This window comes from Hemiscyllium ocellatum, chromosome 31 (genome assembly GCF_020745735.1).
Source record: "Hemiscyllium ocellatum isolate sHemOce1 chromosome 31, sHemOce1.pat.X.cur, whole genome shotgun sequence".
Taxonomy (NCBI): Eukaryota; Metazoa; Chordata; class Chondrichthyes; order Orectolobiformes; family Hemiscylliidae; genus Hemiscyllium; species Hemiscyllium ocellatum.
The window spans coordinates 29,184,297-29,208,263 of record NC_083431.1 but is presented as its reverse complement, the minus strand read 5'-3'; the positions used below and the strand labels follow the sequence as shown (position 1 = coordinate 29,208,263).

Below are 23,967 nucleotides of genomic sequence, written 5' to 3'. Positions count from 1 at the left end.
CCCCAACAAATCTATTTGACCAAACTTTATAGTAATCAGAATTTTGACTTCCCCATCTCAACTGGGGAAAACAAATCTTAGAGGAAACAGTTCTTTATCTATCCAGGAGAGCTTTTTAAGCAAGCATAAAGTCCTACAGGAGAAGGGGTGGTGTGAGACCTAATTTTTGGGAATGAAGCAGTCAAGTAGTAGAAGTGTTTGACAAACATTTCTGATAGTCATGGACATTAACATTTGAGTTGCAGTGGAAGTAGAGGTCATGAACTGGGTGCAGGACAATTTTAATGAGACAGGATCTGGCCAAAGTGGACTGGGAGCAACTACTTGTAGGAAAATATTTCCGAGCAGAGGGCAATACAAAATTCCAGTGAGACTTACAAAAACATGTTGGCAAAGTGAAGGGTGGGACCAAGACCAGAGAATCTGATACATAGAGGATTAGATGAGGGGTGGGGAGTGGTAGAAAAAGGTTATGGTAGCTCCCTAGGGTTCAAAACAGAAGCCTTGGAGGGCTATAGAAAACATGAGCTTAGACTTTTTTGTGGGGGAAGAGACTGTAAAATGGGGGCTTGTGGGGTGCGAAAGGGAAAATCTAAAACAAGTATATTTGGTAAGGGGATAATCGGGCAAAGAATAGGGCCCATTTGGGACCAAAGTGGTATATGGTACTCACTGCCTGAAAAAGTAATAGAAGTAGGAATCTTGACAACAGTCAAGTATTTAGATGAATACAGTACCTGAAACCCCATAATGTGGAAGACTACTGGCCAAATGTTGGAAAATGGGATCGTAGTCCACATTCTTGATGATCAAGATGGGCTGAAAGGTCTCTAGTTGTAAAACTTTGACTCTGACTGCTGTTTCTCCTCCCCTTTCTCGCTCTCTTCTCCCTTCCTCTTTCTCCCCCGCCCCCCAAACCAAAGTAACATTCCACTGACGCCTTCTGTCTCCTTCAACCCTCCCTTCTCCCCTATTTCCTAACCTTTCTGGTTTTTTTAAAAATTCATGTTCCAAGTCTCAATGTCTACTTTCTCAGCTAGATATCAACACCTACTTGTTCTTGGTTCATAGCAGCCAGTGACTCTGCATGAGCAGCTGTTGACACTAAATTGGGAGACTGTTGCAGGGTGGAAATAAAAGATCTAAATCTCCTGAACTTCTGGCAGCAGTGTGAGATCCATGTCCAATTTTAGAAAACTGCATATCAAAAGCATTTAGTATATGCAAGGAACTGAAGTACACAGAAGGTAGCAAATAAAAACCAAAAGAACTGGAGATGCTGTAAATCGAACAAAAACAGGTTGCTGGAGAAGTTCAGCAGGTCTGGCAGCATCTGTGAAATAAGTTAATGTTTTGGATCTGGTGACCTTTTCTGAACTATTCTAAGGGGCTCTTCTATCCTACAAGGGAAACCATCCTTTGCATCCAGTAAAGTAGTGGTGCTGGGAAACTAATGGGCTTAAAATTGATATGTTCTCCTGGACCTGATGGGGTGTATACAATTTTATAGGAAGATATTGGGTGTTTTGATTGTAATCTTAGAGGAATCCTTAGAGCATTGACTAATGCCATGTAACAATCTTATTTGAAAGGGGAGGAGACAAAAAAAGTAACTGAGGCAACTTAACCTGTTATTGGGAAAATATTCAATTCAATGATGTAATAAGCATTTTGAAATTATCAAGTGGAGTCAGTATGGTTTCAGAATGGTGAAATCAGACAAAGTTACTAATAATCTTTTGAGATAGTAACGGGCAAGATAGATAAAAGAAACGTAGTATAGTTGGGTTTTCAGAAGAGATTTGATAAGGTACCACGTTCGGCTACTTACTAAGAGGCCACAACATTGACTCTTATGACTCTAGCCAATCCTCAAGCCTCACTAATAATAAAAGATAGAGTTGGAATAAGGGGGCCGTTTTCAGAGTTGTGTGGGGCGCTGAAAAAGCACAGTGGGTCAGGCAGCATCTGAGGTGCAGGTGAATCGACATTTTGGGCATAAGCCCTTCTTCAGGAATGAGGCTTGTGGGCCAAGGTGCTGAGAGATAAATGGGAGGGGGTGGGGTTTGGAGAAGGTAGCTGAGAATGAGATAGGTAGATAAAGGTGATAGGTTGGAAAGGAGGGTGGAGTGGATAGGTTGTCGAGTGTGCTGGAAAAGCACAGCAGGTCAGACACTGATCTTTAGTATCCGCAGTCCTCACTTTTTCCTAGGCCATTTTCAGAATGGCAACCTGCAACCCATAGAGTGCCATAGGGATCTGTGCTAGTTTACAATTAGTTTCAATATATTTTAATGACTTTGATAAAGGAAAGTGAATGCACTATAGTTTTGCAGGTGACACAAAAATAGGTAGGAAAATAATTGCTGAAGATAACATGAGTCTGCAGAGGCAAAAAGACCGATTCAATGAGTGGCAAAATGTAGCTGATGGAAAATGATGTGGGGACAAAGATTATACACTTTGCCAGGAAGAGTAGAAGAGCTGAATGTTATTTAAATGGATAAAGTTTGCAGAAGCTACAAGAACAGAGCAATTTTGGAATCCTCATCCATAAATCACAAAAAGCTAGCATCCAAGTTCAATGTAAAATAAAGATAAATGGAATATTAGCCATTACATCAAGGAGTATAGAAGCAGTGAAGTTTTGCTAAAGTTATACAAGGCAATAACCACACCACAACTAGAATACTTAGACAGTTTTCTGTTCATTATCTAAATAAAGATATATTGCCATTGGAGGCAAATCAGAGAAGGCTGAAATCAGGTAGGGAGGGACTGCCTTATGAGGTGAGGTTGAGTAGGTTGGACCTGTATTCATCTGAATTTAAAGGAATGAAAGGTGACCTGATGGAACATAAGATTCTTTGGGGACTCCATAGGGTAGATGTAGAAAGGTTATTTCTTCTATCTTGCCTGTTACTACCTCAAAGATTTGTAGTAAATTTGTCTATTGTGATTTCTCCTTCATGAAGCCATACTGATCCTTCTTGATAATTTTATATATTTCTAAATGCTTTATTGCATTCTTTATTATAGAGTCTAACATTTTCCCAATAACAGGTTAAGCTGCCCTGTAGTTACCTGTAGGGAGAGTCCAAGACCAGATGGCATAATGAGAACAAGAGTTGCACATTTAAGACAGAGATGAAGAGGAATTTCTTCTCTGAGGGTATTGAATCTGGAATTCTTTATCATAGAAGATATAGAGGTTGTGTCATTAATTATATTCAAGGCTGAAGTTTTTAATCAGTACATGAATCAGGATTATGGGGTAAAAACAGGAAAATTTAGATTTTGTTTAAGATTTACATTTTATTATTACTTGCACTCAAGTACAGAAGTAGGGGAGCACTATGAAGAATGTCTAATGTTGCCACACATGGCATCACCTTAGGTACAAATAGTAAACTAAACAGTTTAAAAATTCGACATTACATACCCAAATAGAATAAGTAGAAAACCTAAGTTAACATTAATATAAACTAGAAAAAAAATAGTTAAAACTTTAACAGTCTTTAATAATTGCTCACTGATGCCCCATTCTCCTCTGCTTAGCTGGCTCTTCTGGAAACCTCAATTGCCTGTTCTCACTGCCATACATTCCAGGGGACCTCCCTCACTGCTCACCCCTCACATGTCTGGCTGTGATTCCACCACTGCTGCTGCCACTGCCTCCGGTCTCCTTCTGCTGCTTCTGGAACATGCCAGGGCAGGACCCACTCGCATACTCCGATCTCCAGGTACGCATTGGGCCTTGCTCTCACTGCCAAGTCATTGTCATGAGCTGCTGAAAGGATGCCTTGCTGGGTCTACCCTGACGCGGGGAGGAGATAGAAGAGATGAAACATAGAGACAGGAAAAGAGAAAGGAATGGATGGAGCAGAGGAATAGCTGAAGCATCTACTGACATCTTGAATCGATAAAGTGGAGTTAAAGGTTATTAGATCAGCCATGATATAATTAAATGGCAAAATCGACTCAATGGGCTGAATGGTCTACTCTCCTATATCTTATGGTCTGTCAAGATTCCTTGGGATCTTGTCTGTTTCAATAAGATTATCGCTCATATTGGTCCCGTGTCAACATCTAGGAGGATTACATTGACCAGAAACTGAAACAAACTAGACATACAAATAATGTGATTACAAGAGAAAGTTGGCAACTAGAAATTCTCAGGTAAGTAGCTCACCTAACTCCTGGTGTCTTGCCACCATCTACAAAAGCACAAATCAGGAGCTTGATGACTTGCCTAGATGCCTGTACCTTGAATACTCAAGAAGCTTGACACCAACCAGGAAAAAGCAGCTAGGTTAAGTGGCACCCCATCTGTCACTTTCAACATTCACTCCATTTACCAGTGATCTACAGTGGCAATAGCATGTGTGTTCTGTCTACAGGATGCACTGTAGGAATTCTATGATACAGAAAAAATGGCATTTTACCATTTAAAAACAAAAAATCCCTAAATTGTAAATACAGGCTATTCAGCCTAATGAGTCTGTACCACCCCTCAGAAGAATACTCCACCCAGATCCAACCTCTCACCCTATCCCTGGAACCCTGCATTTACCATGACAAATCCAACTAGCCTGCATAGCCCTGGATATTATGGAACAATTTCCTATGGCCAATCCACCTAACCTGCATATGTTTGGACTGTGGGAGGAAACAAGTGCATCCAACAGAAACCCATGCAGAGATGGGAGAACATGTAAATTCCACACAGTCACCCAAGTTTGGAATCGAATTCTGGTCCCTGACACTGTGAGGCAGCAGTGCTAACCACTGAGCCACTGTGCTGACTTAAGACTTCATATGCACATTCACCAACCTATTCAAATATCCATTTTGGAATCAGCCTTTCTGTGCGTAATGCTTTCAGGGCAGTATAGCAACCATATTTGCCTATGGATATCTCAACTGAAGTGAATTGACAAGAATAACGTTGAATTGGAGCAGGGGTTGGGGGAGATGGGGTGCTGGTTGCAGTTGATAGTTGCTTGGTGACACAGTATTTCAACAGTTGATGTGTGCTTTCTTGGTCCAGACAGGAAACATACACCAGAATTTAAGTTTATCGTTGCATTCCTAATGAAAAGTAAAGATTGAATATTGGGTGAAATGTGGCAAATTGTTGCTGCCACCATCAAAACCATTACCTCACCATGCCATTGTCTTCAATGAGGCCAATGGACAGCAAAGCTATTAAAATGGACAGAAGAATGGAATTAAATACAGAGTCCTATATCATGTGGACCATCTAGTCTAGTCCTACTTTCAAACAGAATTATATTATTTTCTAGCAACGTCTAGATATATTTTTGAATGATGTATGAATGCTAAGTCAATAGTTTGTGAGAGACCACCCTCTTTTTGTAAAGCATCTTTTTCTAATACCTTGTCAATGTAACATTTGAAAAGCATTTTGCAAGCTAAGTACAAACTAATCATTCCCTTCAGGCTTTATAGATTAGTTATATATAAGGTGAATGTGAAAAATTGCAAAGTGCTGTGCCAACTTTTATGGAAGAGTATTAAAAGAACATTTCAGGGTTCCCTAATAATAAAATTCTAATTTAATGACATCTATAGTTAATTCATTGAGCTGAGTTTTTGATATTATGTAGTTAAAGGCTATTACTTAATTACCCAGAGCACTGCTTTATAAGATATATCCATTTTCTGAAGATAAAATACCACAAAATTTGGAGTATGAAATAGAGACATAAAAGCTAGAGTGATGTAGGAGTTCTGACATCATCTACAGAAAGAACAGTTGTCATATTATCTCCAAATTTTATGAATGCCATCGGAATAATTTGCACAGATGTTGATTTGATTTTGAGTGTGATTTTGAACAGAGTGCTGGGAGTTAGATAGGTGAGAGGAATCTTAATTTTATTCTAAAACATGATTTTGTAATTAAAATTTAACTGATATTTACTGTTTAAATTCTGAACTTCATCCGAGGAAATAGTGCACCTATGCCTAACCTGATAGTTAGCTAATCTTCACCCCTAACAATACGTTACCCCTAACACCATGAGCTTTCATTTTCTGGAATAATCCTTGATATTACACCTTATCAAGCACCTTCTGAAAATATAAGTACAGTGTATTCACAGGGTTTGCTTTGTTCACTTCCTCAAAGAACTCCAATAAATTGGTTAAACGTGATTTCCCCTTTCTAAAACCATGTTGAGTCTACCTGATTGCTATGAACTTTTCTAAGTGCCCTGTTGCAACATTTTTCATAATAGTTTTTCACATCTTTCTATGACAGATGTGCAGCAAACTGGCATGTAATTTTCAGCTTTCCATCTCTCTCCCTTAAAATAAATGTTATCTATAATCTATTTGGAACCCTCCCCACATTGAGAGAATTTTGGAAAATTAAAACCAACCAATCAACTATCTTACTCCTTTTAAGTACACAAAATAAAGTGAATCAGGATGCAAAGGCTTTTTATCCAATCCCCAGTATTGACATACAAGCTCTCCATTGGACAGCAGCTAAAGTTAGTAAATTAAGGCAACTAACTTGAACTGCCTTTACCCCATACCTGGGGCTTAGCTATCTCTTTTGTTTTTTGGGCATTTTAATAGTGACAGGGCACTGAGTGTGACTTTAAACAGATCATAGTAGTGACGTGAGTGGAGAAGTTATGAGAAGAAGTGAAGAAGGTGCTCTTTGCTTTTTCTAACTTGTTCACCTTGTATCAATTCATTCTTACCCTACAGGAGAAAAGACTAGCTTCTTGATGAATATCTCTTAAGTGGTTAAAGTCTATTCTAATTCTAAGTTTTAAATTAAAACATAAACTGGTGGTAAGGTTAATAAAACGTGAAAAAATAAGTAATTCATAAAACAACAACGCAGTTAATAGTAAATAATTAAAACACATTAAGCTTAGTCAGACAGTGACATGTCACAACTGTAGCTATGTGAGAGTTCTGTAGTGTTTGTGGCTTAAGGAGCTTGGGTTTATTTTCAAACTATTCTATGGAGCAGAGAGCAAAATTCCAGATGACTGTGTTATCTGCCGAAGACTGGGTTCAAGCTGCCTGCTCAAGGCTCAGAGGAACTTACAGTAGGCAGGGGAAAGTGCAGTTATTGTAATCCATGAAGGTACCAGTGAAGGCAGGAGAAGGAAAGAGATTTTGCACAGTCGGTGTGAAGATCTTATCACCAAATTTAGAAGCAGAACCTTAAAAGTCATAATCTTTGTACTACTACTTGAACCACATGTAAATTGGCACAGGGCAAATAAGACAAGAGGAATGAATGTGGTGCTGAAGTACTGCTGCAGGAGAAATGAGTTCCACTTTTTAGGACGTTGGCACCAATACTGGTGAAAAAGGTTGGGGTGCTGTATAGTTTGGATGGTCTGCAACTGAACCATGTTGGGTCCCATTTCTAACAAACTTCATAACTGGGGAAAGATAGAGGTTTTAAACTAAATCGTGTGGCCAAGAATCAAATTTAGGAGGATGTGCTAAATCAAAGGTAGAAATAAGTCAAAAGAAAGATATTAATATGGGAAATGTTAAATAGATTTTGATTGTTAGGGATGGAGAATAAAATCAAAGAGTAAATTAGCAAATTAGGCTCGAGGCTATAAACATAATAAAGGAAAAAAGGCTTTCCTTCTGAATGCAAGTCGTATTCAAAACAAAACAGGTGAACTTATTGTGCAGACAGAAGTACATAAATATAATTTGATAGCCATTACAGAAAAATAGCAGCAGCATTATGTAGATCTGGACCTCAATATTGAATAGTGTATGATAGGACAGAAAGCTAGGAAAAGGCTCTTCATTAAAGTATTATCACAATAGAGACGCGATGACCTAGGATTAGAAAATTAGGATTGAGAAGCAGATAGGTAGAGATAAGAAATGATAAAGATGAGAAGTCAATTTTACAGATTCCCTAATATTAACCATCTGGTAGGATGATGTGTAAAGAGAAAAATAAGGAGCTTCTCAAAACATTAAGCGATAATCTCTCAATCAACTGGAAAACATCAAATGAGCAAAGGTAGCCTAAATGAGGAGGCAACAAAATGCTTTGCGGTTAGTTTCTTATAACAGCACATTCTGCAATGAAATGGACCTGGTGCCAAGTAATGTGATAGGATTAATTACTGATTTCATAGTGAAGGTGTCCATAGGTAGCAGCAATCATAACATAATTGACTATTTAATGTGTTTTGAGGAAAATAAAAACGGGTTCAAGACTAGTACTTTAAACTCAAATAAGGGCAATTATGAGGGCATGAAATCTAGCGAAAGTGAGTTGGCAAATTAGATTAAGAGATAGGTTAATAAGGTTGCAATGGCAGATATTTAAGAGGATATTTCAGAATAAGCAGAGTAAATACATTCCAACAAGAAACAAAAAAATCCATGGGAGAACCCTCTATCCATAGTTCCTTAAAAAAGTTAAGGATAGTATCAAACTTAAAGAAGTGCATAGATTTGAACAAACATGTCAGAAGATTGCACAGAATATAAAACAGCAAAGAATAACTAAAAGATTAATAAGGAAAAAAACAATCAGAATATATCTGAAAACTTGCACAAAATATAAAAACAGAGCATAAGAATTTCTGTAGATATTTGAAAAAGGAAATGCAATAACAAAGTGAGTATTTGTCCTGTGGAAAGTGAGACTAGGAAATTAATAATGGAAAATAAGAACATAGTCCTTCACTCAGCTGTAATGCTGAAAAAATGTAATTTTTTGACCAATAGTGTTCCTCCTTGACTCTTTATATCCCCCTATCCATCCTATCTAAAAACTGGATTTAAACTCTAATGCCGAGTTGGTGTTTTTGCTCTTCTTGAAGCCAGGTTTCCACTTAATAATGATACCATGCTGACTCTAAGTGAACACAAGTATTTTGCATTGTTTTTCATTGTACAGCCACCAGTAACTGTCCAGAAATTGTTGTAAATCAAAGGGTAAATGGGAGTATGGAACTCAAGAACATTATAGAGTTTTTTATCACAATGAGCAGTAACATTCTATTAACTTTCCTAATTACTTGTTTTACCTACATGCTAACCTTTTGCTGATTCATGCATGAGGACACCCAGATAGCTTTGCATATCAGAGCTCTGAGATCTCCTCATATTTATATAATTCCTTTTATTCTTCCTGGCAAAACTAGACAGTCACATTTTCCCAAATTATACACCATTTGCCAGATTTTTGCCTACTGATTTAACCTTTCACTTCATAGTTTACTTTTGTCCTCTTCACAACTCACTTTCCTAATTATTTTTGTGTCATCAGCAAAGTTAGCAAACATAGCCTGGTACCTTCTTCCAAGTCATTTGAATAAATTGTAAAAGGTTGAGGGCCCAGTGACACACCACTCGGTATATCTTTGCCAACCAAAAAATGACGACTTATGTTTCTTATTAGCTACCAATTTTCTGTCCATGACATCTTCTGTCCACACACCAGGAACTTTTCTGCAAAAATCTTTGATGTGGTACTTTATCAAATGTGGGCAAGAAACCTGAGTTAGATAAAACAAACGGATGTACTCAGCTAGGGGATAGATCAGGAGAGACCTAATGGGACAGGCAGCTGCATTATTGTCTGGATTAATAACCCAGCAGCAAAAACGAAAATATAAGAGAAACTCAGCAGATCTGACTGCATCTGTAGAGAAAGAAACAAAGTTTCTTCAACAAGGGACCTTTTTGATAGTGAGGACATCATGGACCGGTTTAATAGGCTTGACCAGACTGATATTAAGGAAGTGGATGTACTGGAATTTCTGGGAAGCATCAAGATAGATAAGTCCCCAGGACCTGACCAGATATATCCAAGGTTACTACGGGAAGCAAGGAATGAGATTGCTGCATCTCTGGCGATGATCTTTGCATCCTCATTCCTCATAGAAGTAGTACCAGCTGATTGGAGGGAGGTGAATGTTGTTCCTCTGTTCAAGAAAGGGAATAGGGAAATCCTTGGGAATTACAGACTAGTCAATCTTACATCTGTGATAAGCAAGGTACTGGAAAGGATTCTGAGAGGTAGGATTTATGATTATTTGTAAAAACATAGTTTTATTAAAAATAGTCAGCATGGCTTTGTGAGAGGCAGGTCATGCCTCACAATCCTTATTGAGTTCTTTGAGACATGATGAGACAAGTTGACAAAGGTCAAGTAGTTGACATGGTGTGTATAGATTTCAGTAAGGCATTTGACAAGGTTCGCCACAATAGGCTCATTTAGAAAGTTAGGAGGTATGGGATACAGGGAAATTTGGCGCTGTGGGTATGGAATTGGCTGGCCAAAAGAAGACAGTGAATGGTATTGGATGGAAAGTATTCTGCCAGTGGTCAGTGACCAGTGGTATCCCACAGGGATCTGTTCCTTGAACTTTGCTCTTTGTAGTTTATATAAGTGACTTGGATGAAGAAGTGAAAGGGTGGTGGGTTAGTAAGTTTACTGATGACACAAGGGTTGGTGGTGCTGTAGGTAGTGTCAAGGACTGTTGCAGGCTACAACGTGACATTGACAGGATGCAGAACTGGGCTGAGAAGTGGCAGATGAAGTTCAACCTGGATAAATGCGAAGTGATTAATTTTGGAAGGTCAAATTTGTATGTTGAATACAGGGTTAAAGACAGGATTCTTGGCAGTGTGGAGGAACAGCGGGATCTTGGGGTGCATGCACAAAGATCCCTCAAAGTTGTCATCCAAGTTGGTGGGGTTGTGAAGAAGGCATGTGGTGTTTTGGCTTTCATTAACAAGGGGATTGAGTTTAAGAGGCGCAGGGTTTTGCTGCAGCTCTATAAAACCCTGGTTAGACCACACTTGGAATATTGTGTCCAGTTCTGGTGTCCTAATTATAGGAAGGATGTAGATGCTTTAGAGGGTGCAGAGGAGACTTAACAGGATGCTGCTTGGATTGGAGGGCTTGTCTCATGAAGAAAGATTGAGTGAGCTCAGGCTTTTCACCCTGGAGAGAAGAAGGAAGAGAGGTGATCTGTTAGAGGTGTACAAGATAATGAGAGGTATGATTAGGGTGGCTAGCCAGAGCCTTTTCCCCAGGGCAGAAATGGCTGTCATGAGGGATCATAATTTTAAGGTGATTGGTGGCAGGTATAGGGGACTTGTCAAAGGTGGTAGGTGCATGGATTGCACTGCCACTGGTGGTAATAGAATCAAAAACATTAGGGACGTTTAAGATATTTAAAGGGATACTTCATAATACTTAGAATAAGCATATTCCTACTATGAAGAAAAAATGTAATAGATTAACTAAATAAGTTAGACATGGCATTAAACTTCAGGAAAAAGCATATCACTGTATAAAGATGAGTGGCAGGTCAGGTGATTGGTCAGAATATAAACAGTGGTAGAGAATGACTAAAAGGTTAATTAGGAGGAACAAATTAGTATCAGTGAAGAGGCTAGCAAGTTAAAATAATAAAAATGGATAGAAAGCGATCCTATACTTAACAGTGATGAAACCCAAAACATCAGTACAAAAGACAAGGCTGAGGCACTTGTAATCATCTTCAGCCAGTAGCACTGAGTGGATGATCTATCTGAGCCTCCTCTCGAGGTCCTGAGCATCACAGATGCCAGTCTTCAACCACTTTGATTTACTCCACATCAAGAAACTATTGGAGGCACTGAACCCTGCAAAGGCTACGTGACCTGACGACATTCCAGCAATAGCACTTGATGAGCATGCTTTAAACTTACTATGCCCCTAGCAAAGCTGTTCCACTACAGATACAATACTGATGTTTATCTGACAATGTGGAAAATTGCTCAGGTATGTCCTGTACACAATGTGTATAACAAATTGTATACACAATGTGTATAACAAATCCAGTTTTGTCACTAAGTGCCCCATCAGTCTACTCTCGATTATCAGAAAAATGATGAAAGGCATCTTAAACCATGCTATCAAGTGGCACTTGCTTAGCAATAACCCGACCACTCCCACTCACTTTGAGCTCTGCCAGGGCTATTCAGCTACTGACCTCATTGCAGACTTGATCAAAACATATACAAAACAGTTGAATTCCAGAGGTGAGTGACTGTAACAAGACCAGTCAAGTGGACCTCATGGAATATGAGTTCCCTGATTGGGGCTGTTAATCTTGTCCAGTCAGGGAGCACTGGCTGACAGATATAACCATGAATGACAGAAGTTCTGTTCACACTGAGAGCTGGCTCTGAAGAAGCTGGATCAGTGTTAAGAACTCTTCACATGTAAATAAAGGGTGACTTGGTGACAGGTTACCAGTCTCTGTGGAGTTATTTCAGACTGCCCTTGACATCAAGGCAGCATTTGATTGAGTGTGAAATCAAGAAGTAAAATTGAAGTCAGTAGGAATCGGGAAATACCTCCATCGGTTGCTAAGAAGATGATTGTGGTTGGTGGAGGTCAGTCATCTTAGCTCCAGGACATCTCGGCAGAAGTTCCTCAGGGTGATGTCCAAGCTCAACCACCTGCAACATCTTTATCAATGTCCTTTCCTCCAATCATATGGTCAGAAAGAGGTTATTTGCTGATGAATTTGCAATATTCAGCACCACTTACAACTCCTCAGATACTGAAATGGTCCCCGTCCAAATGCAGCAAGACCTGGACAACATCTAGGCTTGGGCTGACAAGTGGCAAGTAACATTTACTCCACACACATGCCAGGCAATGACCATCTCCAACAAGACAGAATTTAAACATTACCTAGACATTCAATAGTTTTGCCATCACTGAATACCCACTATCTGCATCGAAGAGGATACCATTGACCAGAAACTAATTTGGACTAGCCACATAAATACCGTCACTATATGATCAGGTCAGGAGCTAGGCATCTTGCAGCGAACAACTCACCTCCAGACTTCCCAATGCCTGTCCATCAAGGCACAAGTCAGGAGTATGATGGAATATTCCTTTCTTGTCTGCATGAGTACAGCTCCAAACACACTCAACAACCTTGACAGCATCCATGACAAAGCTTAATTGGCACCACATCTATTCCTTCCACCAACTATGCTCAGTCGCAGTAGTGTGTACGGTCTTCAAAAGAACAAAGAACTACAGATGCTGGAGATGTGAACAAAAACAGAAATTGCTGGGGAAACTCAGCAGGTCTGGCAGCATGTGTGGGAAGAAAGCAGAGTTAATGTTTTGAGTCTGGAGACTGAAAAGTCTAAAGAGACTGAAGAGTCACCACACTCAAAATTTTAACTCTGCTTTCTTTCCACAGATGCTGCCAGACCCGCTGACTTTCACCAGCAATTTGTATTTTGTGATAAGGGTTGGATGCACTGCAGAAGTTCACTAATTGTCCCCAGCCAGCATCTTCCAAGATGATTGGAAACCTTCCAACAGAGTTAACATTTTGTGTGCTTTGTGATTCTCCTTCGGGGCTGTGGTCAGGTGATGGATTTGAAAAATAATTATTAAGGATCCTGAATAATCTTGACAGTATATGGAAAGGCAGGTAGAACATTGTATCCTACACTCTGTTCTATTACCCTGATGGACTTTGAAAGTACGATCTACCTGTAAAGCACATTAGACAACACTTTTCACTGTACTTTGGTACATGTGACAGTAATAAATCAAATCAAATCAAAATGTTTCCTGTTATGGGTCAGTCCAGAACTAGCAGACACTGTTGAAAATTAAGAGTTGCCTTTTGAGAACAGAGATGAGAATTGTTTTTTATATCTGGAGGCAAAGAATATTTTTTAAACAGGGACATATTCCTGATGAAAGCTTTTTGCCCAAAACAACGATTCTTCTGCTCCTTGGATGCTGCCTGACCTGCTGCGCTTTTCCAGCAACACATTTTCAGCTCTGATCTCCGGCATCTGCAGCCCTCACTTTCTCCGAGAAGATCCCAGCACAGAGCAGAGTTCTGTCGCAATTCAGCTGCCACCTGATTCCCCGAGAGGACGGGCAGACTCGGCTGGCCACCAGCGCGCTTGCGCCAGATCGCCGCGGTGCCTCCTGGGAGGTGTAGTCCAGCGTCGCCGCGTTTGTCACCGAGGAGCAGCAGGGAGTGGACTACAGGTCCCGGCGTGCACGGCGGCGGGCTTCAGCGGGGCCGGGCTTGGAAGTTGTCCTTCCCCGCCACCATCCACACCAGCCTCCCCCCCCTTCCCCCACAACTTGAGGGAAACAGTAAGTGAGTGTGGGAGGAGGAGGAAGAAGAAGCATTTCCCTGGTTGGTGGTACCCGTCACCTCTCCGGTGCGAAGCCTCCTCGGTTCCTCCCCCCCCCCCACAGACATGGAGCGCTGGAAGGGACGCGTGGCTCTGGTCACCGGGGCGTCGGTGGGGATCGGTGCGGCCATCGCCCGGGTGCTGGTTCAGCACGGCATGACGGTGGTGGGCTGTGCCCGGAGTGTGGACAAAATCGAGGTAGGATCAGTCTGTCGGGGTGAGGGGGTGAGGCGGGGTGGGGTACAGACAGAGCCCGAGACAGAGCAGCCAGGCCCCGGGGTGCGGAGCGTCCCCTCCCCTCCCCTCCGCCTTTTCCTTCTCTTAAAAGACAACATTGAGCCGCAGCTCGACACCGTCATTCGTTATCCAAATAAATGTCACTTTGCAACCATCTTAACTGAAAGGAAAATACCCCCCTCCCCAAGCGGCCAGCGGAAAACTCCCAATTGTTGTCCCTCCTTCCCTTCTCCTCGGGGATAAAAAAAGCAGCTGTTTATCTCCGCTGCATCTTCAAAATCCCTCAGCGAAACTAAAACAGAAAACTTACAGCCGGTGATTTCCTCGCATCCTCTTCTTTTTTTAGCCCACCCCAGGTTTTAAGGCAGTTGGTCCCCAGCCTTGCTTTTGTTTAAAATTCTACTGTTTCGTGGTTGGCTGGAGTTGTTGGAGAAATTTTGGAAGCGGAAAAACCTGGAGTGTTTCTTCACCCGCCCTCCCCCGAAAAGAAAACTGGCAGTTTGACTGCTTTTCTTGAACCTGTAGTAGACAGACAGGAGGCTGTTTTTCCTTTGAACCTGTGGCTTTCATACCTTCCTCGATCCACATTTCAGCCAGCCCTCCTTCATACCTTGAAGCCTCTTGGCCTCAGCTATTACTTTCATCAGTTTGGCTCTTGCCCAGTCAACAATCGACCGTGTAACCTGGAAGTATTCATTGTGTGAGGCACCTTTTGAAACGTTACCACCTACTGTAAGCGCTGTAGAAATGGCAATATACCCAGTTAGCGCTCGGTGGTATTCCTGCTTGTCAAGATTTATGTAATCCTGCTGTCCGTGTTCAGAAAAGCTTTTAGTTTACCGTTGGAAAACACTGGGTTCTTCTGCGGTTATGGTTAATAACGTGTTCTCAGTTAAAACGTATTCCAAAGCCAAAAATGTCGATCAATAATTGTAGCCAATTGCGACATATCTCTTCGCTGATGTACTTTAATTTCGTTTTATTGCGTTGGTTGTCTTCAGCTGTCTTATGACTTGAGTTGCAACATGAGGTGGGCACAGATCATTGCGTTTGCAATAAGTTTATATTTAATTGCTTTATACCCCTTTTGTAAATTATTTTCGCAGTCCGTCCAGTGGCTAATCTCAGTATGAGGTTGCCCTTTTTCGAGGTCCCTGGCAAAACTAAAGCTGCCGGTGGGTGCTGAAAAGCATTCCAGCGTGAATTGGTTGTAGTGCCTCCTACATTTTTGTTTGTCTTTATTAATAATAGAGTGCGTTTTACATTGGGTGAAGAAGCAGTGTTTTGCTACAGAACTTTCCTATTTAATTCTGTTTAAGAACTGTCTATCAATTAAATGCTTCCTATCAACAGAAACTAAAACAGGATCCTGAAAAGCAACTTTTTAATTTGAAGTTTTCAAATTCAGAGGCCAAAAGATTATTTTGCTGCTCTATTCTTTGCCTGTTGGTTTCCTACTAATTACAATCAGAGATCCACATCGATGTTTTAATCCACAATTACGTATATTAATTATTAGAATTGATCATTTGTTTCACTTTTCATAATGAATTGAGTTTCAAAAGAGTAGGAGGAAGTGCCAGGCAAAATATGAGTTCTATTATGGACTAAGTACAAGTCTTGGTAGAGGTGGTCCAGGTCTTGCCTGTGGCTAGTTAAGTTCAGGTGCTGCTGCGTGAAGTGAGTTTGAGGGGTATTGCTCTGTTTAGCGTTTTAAAGGCGTGCGTCGGCAGAAATGTGCCATTCTTGAAGATCTAGCAGTTGGTGATACCCAGGCTCAACACTGTACTAGGAGGCAGTGAGGTCTGCAGATGCTGGAGATCAGAGTTGTGTGTTGCTGGAAAAGTACCGCAGGGTCAGGCAGCATCCGAGGAGCAGGAAAATCGATGTTTCAGGCTGGAGCAGGCTCGAAATATTGATTTTCCTGCTCCTTGGATGCTGCCTGATCTCCTGTGCTTTTCTAGCAACACACTCTCAACTCAACACTATACTGCCTGAATGATTAGGGATTGGATGCAAAAGCGTGTTTCAGCAAGCTCACAAGGGAAGGATGATAGAACCAAATACTACCTAGGTAATTCTCACAAGCTTATGATATTTCCTCTACTCATCGTTATGCATATACGTGCTGCAGTAGGACAGCCAGTCCAGATGCAACATGCAAAGAAAATCTTATGAAATTCATACCTCAAGTCTTATGAAAAATTAGTTGCATTGTCATTTAGCTCATATGCTTGTACTCCTTTAAGTAACAACATATCCATTTAAATAAATAATATTCTGCTCTCCTTTCCCAAATGAGCAACTTCTCATTTTTAAACATACCCCATTTGCCAATCTTTTTGCCAACTTACTTAACCTATCCGTATTTCCCTGTAAACTGTTTGCCTCCCTCTTGCAATTTGCCTTTCCATCTATTTTTGTCATCTGCAAGTTTGGATATGTACGTTTGTTTCTCTCATCCGAGTTGTTAATATATTTGAATTGATTCATTATTATCATGTGAACTGAGGTACAGTGAAACGTGTTGTCTTACATGCTTTACAGGCAGATCGTACTATACAAATTCATTAGGGTAACAACTGAGTGCAGGATACAATATTACAGTTACCAAGAAGATAAGTAGATCAGTTTTAAAATTAGAGACCATTCAAAAGTCTGATAACATAACTGTTTACAATCCATATTTTATCAGCAGTGATTCCTGTGACACCTCACTGGTCACACTTGCCTACCTGAAAAAGAATCCCTTATCCCCACTTGCTGTTTCCTGTCCATGAGCGAAGTCTCTATCCATGCCAATATACTGCCTCCAATACTAGTCTCTTATTGAGTCATAGAGCACGAAAACGGACCCTTTGGTCTAACCAGTCCATGCTAACCATGATGCCAAGCGAAACTAGTCCCACCTGCCTGCGCATGGTCCATATCCCTCAAACATTTCTTATTCATATACTTATCCAAATGTCTTTTAAACGTTATAACTGTACCCACATCTGCCACTTCCTCTGGAAGCTCATTCCAGACATGAACCATTCTGTGTTTTAAAAAAAATGCTGCTCTCATGCTTTTTTAAAATCTTCTTCCTCTCACCTTAAAAGTATGCCCCCTAATCCTGACATCCCCACCCTAGAGAAAAATCTGCAATTCACATTATCTGTATCCCTCATAATTTTGTAAGCCTCTATGAGGTGACCCCTCAGCCTCCTAAGCTTCAGTGGAAAAGCAAAGTCCCACCCTATCCAGCCTCTCTTATAACTCAAGCCCTCCATTCCTAGCAACGTTCTGGTAAATCTTTTTTGTACCCTCTCCATCTTAATATCCTTCCGATTACAGGGCGACCAGAACTGGACACACAACTTCAGAAGAGGCCTCACCAACACCCTGTACATAAAGTCCTGATTCCTATACTCAGTGGTCAGAGCAATGAAGGCAAGTGTGCTGAGTGCCTTCTTAACTATGCTATCTATATGTGAGGCCACTTTTGGACTATGTACAGTTTGGTCTCCTTATGAATAAAGATATTTGTTTTGTTTGCAGTTCAGAGAAGATTCACTTGGCTTAGTCATGGGCTTTACTATGAAGAAAGGTTGAACAGATTGGGCCTATAATCCCTTGGAGTTTAGAATGAGAGGCAATCACTATATAAGCACATGAAAATGGAAAGACTTGATAGAGTGTATACCAGGAGGATTTTTCCTCTTGTAGGTGATGCTAGAACTCTGGGAGATGGTCGAAGAATGAAATTTTGCTTTTAAATCAGCTGAGCAGCACATTTTGCTCAGAGGGTTATTAGTATATAGAATTTTTTCCCTGCAGGTAGTTGAGACTGACCGTGGCATTTATAGAAGGCAGGGTTAGTTTACACTTTTGCTTGATGGGAGTTGCAGATTATGGGGGTCAAATAGGAAAGTGATGTCAAAATGATAATCAGATCAAATTTGATCTTATTGAATAATGGAGCAGGCTGTAAGGGCTTACTTCTGTTCTTAAGATTTGTGTGTCCATGTCTGACCAGCATTCAGTGGACTTTCATGTGAAAAATGACCATTTTCATGTGCTACTTAAAGGTAACGTGCACCTTTTGGTGAATACAGCAAACACCTCAAGGAGAATGGAGAAAACATACCAAATTTATAATTTTCCATAAAAATCATCTCCATATATGTGACTGTCACATGGTATTCTGGTTTAGTAAAACAGTATTGTTCTCCTTTGCTGTAAAATTCCTTATCCAAATGTACAAATTTGTCCAGCGCTGTATTGTAATTTAAAACACATTGTGATTCAGCCGAATGTAAACATTGGTGTTTTATGTGGGAAACTTAGTCATTGAGCATGTTCAAGACAGTGATTGATACATTTTAGATACTAATGACATCAAGAACTATTGTGGTGAAGTGACATTGAGGTGGATGATCTAGAATGGCAGAGCATGTTCAAGGGGCTGAATGGCCTGTTCCAGCTGCTGTGTTCCTAATGTAGGTATTGTTTTCTTCAAATGAATTGGTTAGTTCAATTGATTTTAAAAACATGTGTAAAAGTGTCAATTGTGGGAAGTTTTATGGAAGTCCTGTTGGAAACACTGCTGCTTACTAAACTGGGAATTTACATGATCTAACTACTTTTAGTTTAGGTTTCAATGTATCGTAGGCTTAGTTAGCTGGTTGGTGATACAGAATGATACCAAAGTGTGGGTCATTTCTCCTCCCAATGAGTTACCAGGAAGGACTCTACTTCTCAACCTCCTGCTCTCTGAGGAGTTGTGACTCTTGGCTTGCTGCTGATGCAATATGGGTAAGAAAGCAAGTTGTGAGGAGGATACAAAGAGTTTGCAAATGGGTTAAATGTGTGTGGGGGAATATTGGCAGATGGTGGACAATGCGCAGAAAATGTGAAATTCATTTTGGTGCAAACAGCTGCTTTATGGAGGGAGCTGAATGTGCTTGCACATGAATCTCAAAAACATACCATGCAAGTATAAAAATTAGCAAGGAACACAAATTTTATATTGGTCTTTGAAAGCAAGGGAGGTAGAGTATAAAAGTCAGGAAGTGTTGCTACATGTGGGCATTGGTGAGAGCATTGCAGATGTACGATGTGAAGTTTCATCTCATTATGCAAAGGAGCATATACATTCTTTGGAGACAATTAGCAAACCTGCATGGAGCTAACTCCTAGGCTGAAGGCTTGCTTTCTTAGGAGCAAAGTTTGATGTTGGGTCTGTACTGATTGGAGTTTAAAAGAACAAGAGGGGTCTTATTGAAAAATTGAGGGTGTTTGACAGGTAGTTGCTGTGAGGCCATTTCCCATAACAACACTGCTGCTTCCTTGGGTGGCTTGGGAAATTTGGTATGTCCACAAGGTACCTTGCCAACTTTTACAGATGCACTATTGAAAGCATATGGTCTGGCTCTGGCATGGCAACTGCTGTGCCCAGGACTGTAAGAAACTACAGAAAGTTTTGTGCACAGTCTCGGCCATCACAGAAGCCAACCTCTCACCCTTGGGCTCCATTTACATAGCCCGTTATCATGGAAAGGCTGCCAACATCATCAAAGACTCATCGCACCCTGGCAATGTGCTGCTATAGCCTCTTTCATCAGGTAGAAAATACAGAAGCTTGAAGACCGGTTCTAGAGCAGACTCTGCCCTACTGTTATTAGACTGATGAATGGCCTCTCTCTAAGTTCAAATAATGCCGATTTTGCTAATGTTGATCTTACCTAGCCCTGTGCAATGTAATTTAAATGCCTCTTTCTATTTTTTGACCATATGATCTGTATGTCCTTGCTTACTATGATCTGCCTGTACTGCTCGTAAATAGAGCTTTTCACTGTACATGGGTATGCATGACAATAAATCAATCAATCTTGTGGGTGATCTAGAACTAGGGGCCATGGTGATTTATTTTTTTGGAAATGCCCTCCTATTTAAGATGCAGTCATTAGTCTTTGGAATTCTCCTCCATAGAGTACAATTGTACATATTCAAGGCTGAATTAGACACATTTTGATTGTTGAGGGATGGAATGGAGGGACATTTAGGACAGTGGAGTTAAAGTCCCAATCTGATCTGCCATGATCTTATAGTATGTATGAAAGGTCAATTGGCCTGCTCCTCCTCCAGTTTCTCTGATCTCAATACCTGTTGACATATCCAGCTGCTGGAACTTCCAATGAGATAGATGGTTAGCAGGGCATGACTATTTCCAGCCATAAGCTTCCAGCTACAGAAGTAAATATTGCTTACCTATGCCAAGCTTATTAGATTAGCTTCCTTATAGTATGGGAACAGGCTCTTGGGCTCAAGAAATCCACAACAATCCACTGAAGAGTAACCCACTCAGATCCATTCCTTTACTCTAATTACCCCTGACTAATACACCTAACAGTACAGGCAATTTAACATGGCTAATTCACCTGACCTGCACGTCTTTGGAGTGTGGGAGGAAACTGGAGCACCCGGAGGAAACCCACTCAGACACAGGGAGAATGTGCAAACTCCACTCACAGTTGGCCGAGGGGAGGAGTTGAACCCAGGTCCCTGGCACTGTGAGGCAGCAGTGCTAACCGCTATCAAAACTTCCACAGAGGATTATTAGTCTTAAAATAAGAGCTGAGTCTGCATATTTCAACACGTTACTCCAATTTGTGAGTGGAGCATGTATCTAACGTAACATTAGAGAGAGTTTCAATTAGCCAGTAGTTTTCAAAATGAGCTCTTTTCTATATATTCTGCAAATTGGGATGATACAAGGATTGTTGACTGTGGTGAATGATTGAGACGGTCTAATTGAGATTCTGCTGTAAGTTTCTTTTAGTATGACTGCTTTTTGGAGATAGAAAAATTCTTAGGGAAATACTTAGATTAACACAAAACATGCTTTGGTATCATGGTCCCACAGTATCTGAACAATTGATAAATTATTATGCCACTATGATGGACTTGTGTCTTTTTTGTTTGTTATTAAATTACAAGACCTTTTTAGTGTATATAATTAAGTGGATTAGTGATGTGATTACATGCTTTCCATCCTTTTGTAGGATCTTAAAAGGCAACATGCTTTCACAGGTTCTCGTTAAATCTGCTGAACAGCTACAAAAACCTGTATTTTTGTTGCTTGGTTTTCTCTCAAAGTGTGGTATTACCAGTATCGGTTTCTTTCATTCTTTGACACACTCACACGCTCATCATACTGCTATTGATGCCTGACATCTTTGAATTCCTTTTGAGTTCAGATTGTTCAATGTTCACATTTCTGACTCAGGAATTCCATTGATTCCCTCTTTAGAGTGCCGATCAGTATTACTGATTAGCATCTTCCATCCTCTGCATATGCCTTGGATATTTGCTTAAAGTTGGCAGTTTTTAAAATAAATTATTTTTCATTTGGCACTTGAATTGTTGATACTTGAGCATCAACTAAAAATGCGTGAGTTTGGTTGTCAAACACTTACTGCTATTATTTTCAGGGGTGTGGCACATTGTCTATTAAGAATGCCTCATTGGAATTACCCTCATTTTCCACTTACATTTAGTCTCTTTTGTACAAAAAGTTGAATTTTGAGAGTTAGGATGTGCAAGTACACTAGTGTTTGAAATTGGACATTGGGAGACTATAACCATTGTTTTTATCAACTGGTGATTAGAGTTGGGTAAAAAGCTCTGATGGGAAATCATGAAATCATCCTTCTCCTTAAAATACATTCCTTGGCTAGGAGGGTGAATGGATGTCATGTGAAAATCCATGATCAGGAAGACAGACTCTTTCTTCCCAGGTAATGTCACATCTTATAAATTGACACTATTCGAAACACGTGAGAAGTGCAGTTTTTTAAAATTCTTCTCTGCAAGGAACCATGCTCCTGGCGGTCTTGAGTAACCTGGCCAGGCTATAGTCCAAGACACCAGTTCGTATGCTTTCATTTAAAAAAATACTGCATCAGCACATTCATTTCATGCTGTGTTGCATTTACTTAATGGGCATCCTTTCTAACGGGCCGAGACCGTTCTGTTTTGCTGCAGTAAATAATAATATTAAATGTATATTTGTGGGGAGCCTTGACCCTTCAAAATAAACATGAACATAAAATACCATCAGATATTTGAAGATTCTCTAAGACTGTATCATGCCTAAAATTATAATCAGAATATTCATTGGAAGAGAATGTTTGGAGAGCTAATGGAGATTTTTAAAATTGATAGATCTTGATATGGTGTAAGTGTAATGGGGTGATGCTATATACTGTACTTGAGATTAAAGGTTGTACGAATTAAAAGGGAAATTTAATTTTCCTATGGAGAGTTTTTGCATATCGAATGCTCTATCATGAGTGACTATTGAGGTAGTGATTATAACCTAAAAGAATAGTTACCAAAATGAATACAGATAAAACCAGATGGAAGTGTGTTGCACACAAGTATTTCACCTTTGGTCTGCTCCTTTTTCAGTCTGCTGGCTATATGGATCCTATGTGAAGTGAAAAAAGGTATGTTTTGACAGCCTTTATCAAAACGATTGTAGTTATTGGTTTGTGGTGTGAAATGTCCCTAATTCAGGTGTGTTTGACTATCTTGAGCCCCAGAATAGATGCTGTTACTTTATGCAAGTCTACACAAAAAAAGTCTTCAGAAACATTGAAATTGCAGCCACATTAGAATAGATTCTTGCATTTTAACTTCATGTATTTTTGTTCCAAAAAATAAGGATACACAAATGTATTGACATCGCTTTAATTAGTGATGATATCTTAGGATGGATACAATATTTGCAGCTCACTTCTTTTAAGGCTAAGATACCAAAGCTAGGTGATCATTGTCTATCCTAACTAAGGTTAGACATTGTAGTTTTATGTCGTTTTCTTATTTCATTTCCAAAAATGTTGGGACTACTTAAAGGAAAATGTTTTAGTTGGGTAAATCTGTCAAAAAGATGTGTAATGTTATTCATTAAAACGATGAATAGGAAACTACAACCTCCCCACCCCACCCCTTCCTACCAGACTTCATATTCTGTGTGGCTGAATATAGCTCTCTTTATTGCACCAAATTACATTTTAGTATTGAACAAAGGCATTTGAAGGTCCAAAGGTTGGAAGTTGCTTAGCTTAATTTAACCTACTGATAAAACAGGCAATGCAACCTTTGCCTATGCAGCATTGGCAGGCTGCAGTAAGTAATTTAATATACATATTAGTCATAGAGATGTACAGCATGGAAACAGATCCTTTGGTCCAACTTGTCCATGCTGATCAGATATCCTAAATTAAGCTAGTTCCATTTGCCAGCACCCGGCCCATATCCCTCCAAACCCTTCCTGTTCTTATACTCATCCAGATGCCTTTTAAATGCTGTAATTGTACCAGCCTCCATCACTTCCTTTGGCAGCTCATTCCATACACATACCACCCTCTGTGTGAAAAGGTTGCTGCTTAGATCCCTTTTTAAATTTCTCCCTCTCACCCTAAACCTATGCCCTCTAGTTCTGGGCTTACCCACCCCAGG

At 40.2% G+C, this 23,967-nt stretch overlaps 1 protein-coding gene across 1 annotated transcript in view; it reads left to right on the top strand.

Annotated features, from left to right (window-relative positions):
* Nucleotides 1-14,105: 14,105 nt before the first annotated feature.
* dhrs11a (dehydrogenase/reductase 11a) overlaps nt 14,106-23,967 on the top strand; it is an 88,096-nt gene continuing 78,234 nt past the window's right edge. Inside the window, exon 1 of the mRNA XM_060848141.1 lies at nt 14,106-14,421. Coding sequence (XP_060704124.1) covers nt 14,290-14,421 — 132 coding nt within the window. The 5' untranslated portion in view covers nt 14,106-14,289. The remainder of the gene's footprint in view (nt 14,422-23,967) is intronic.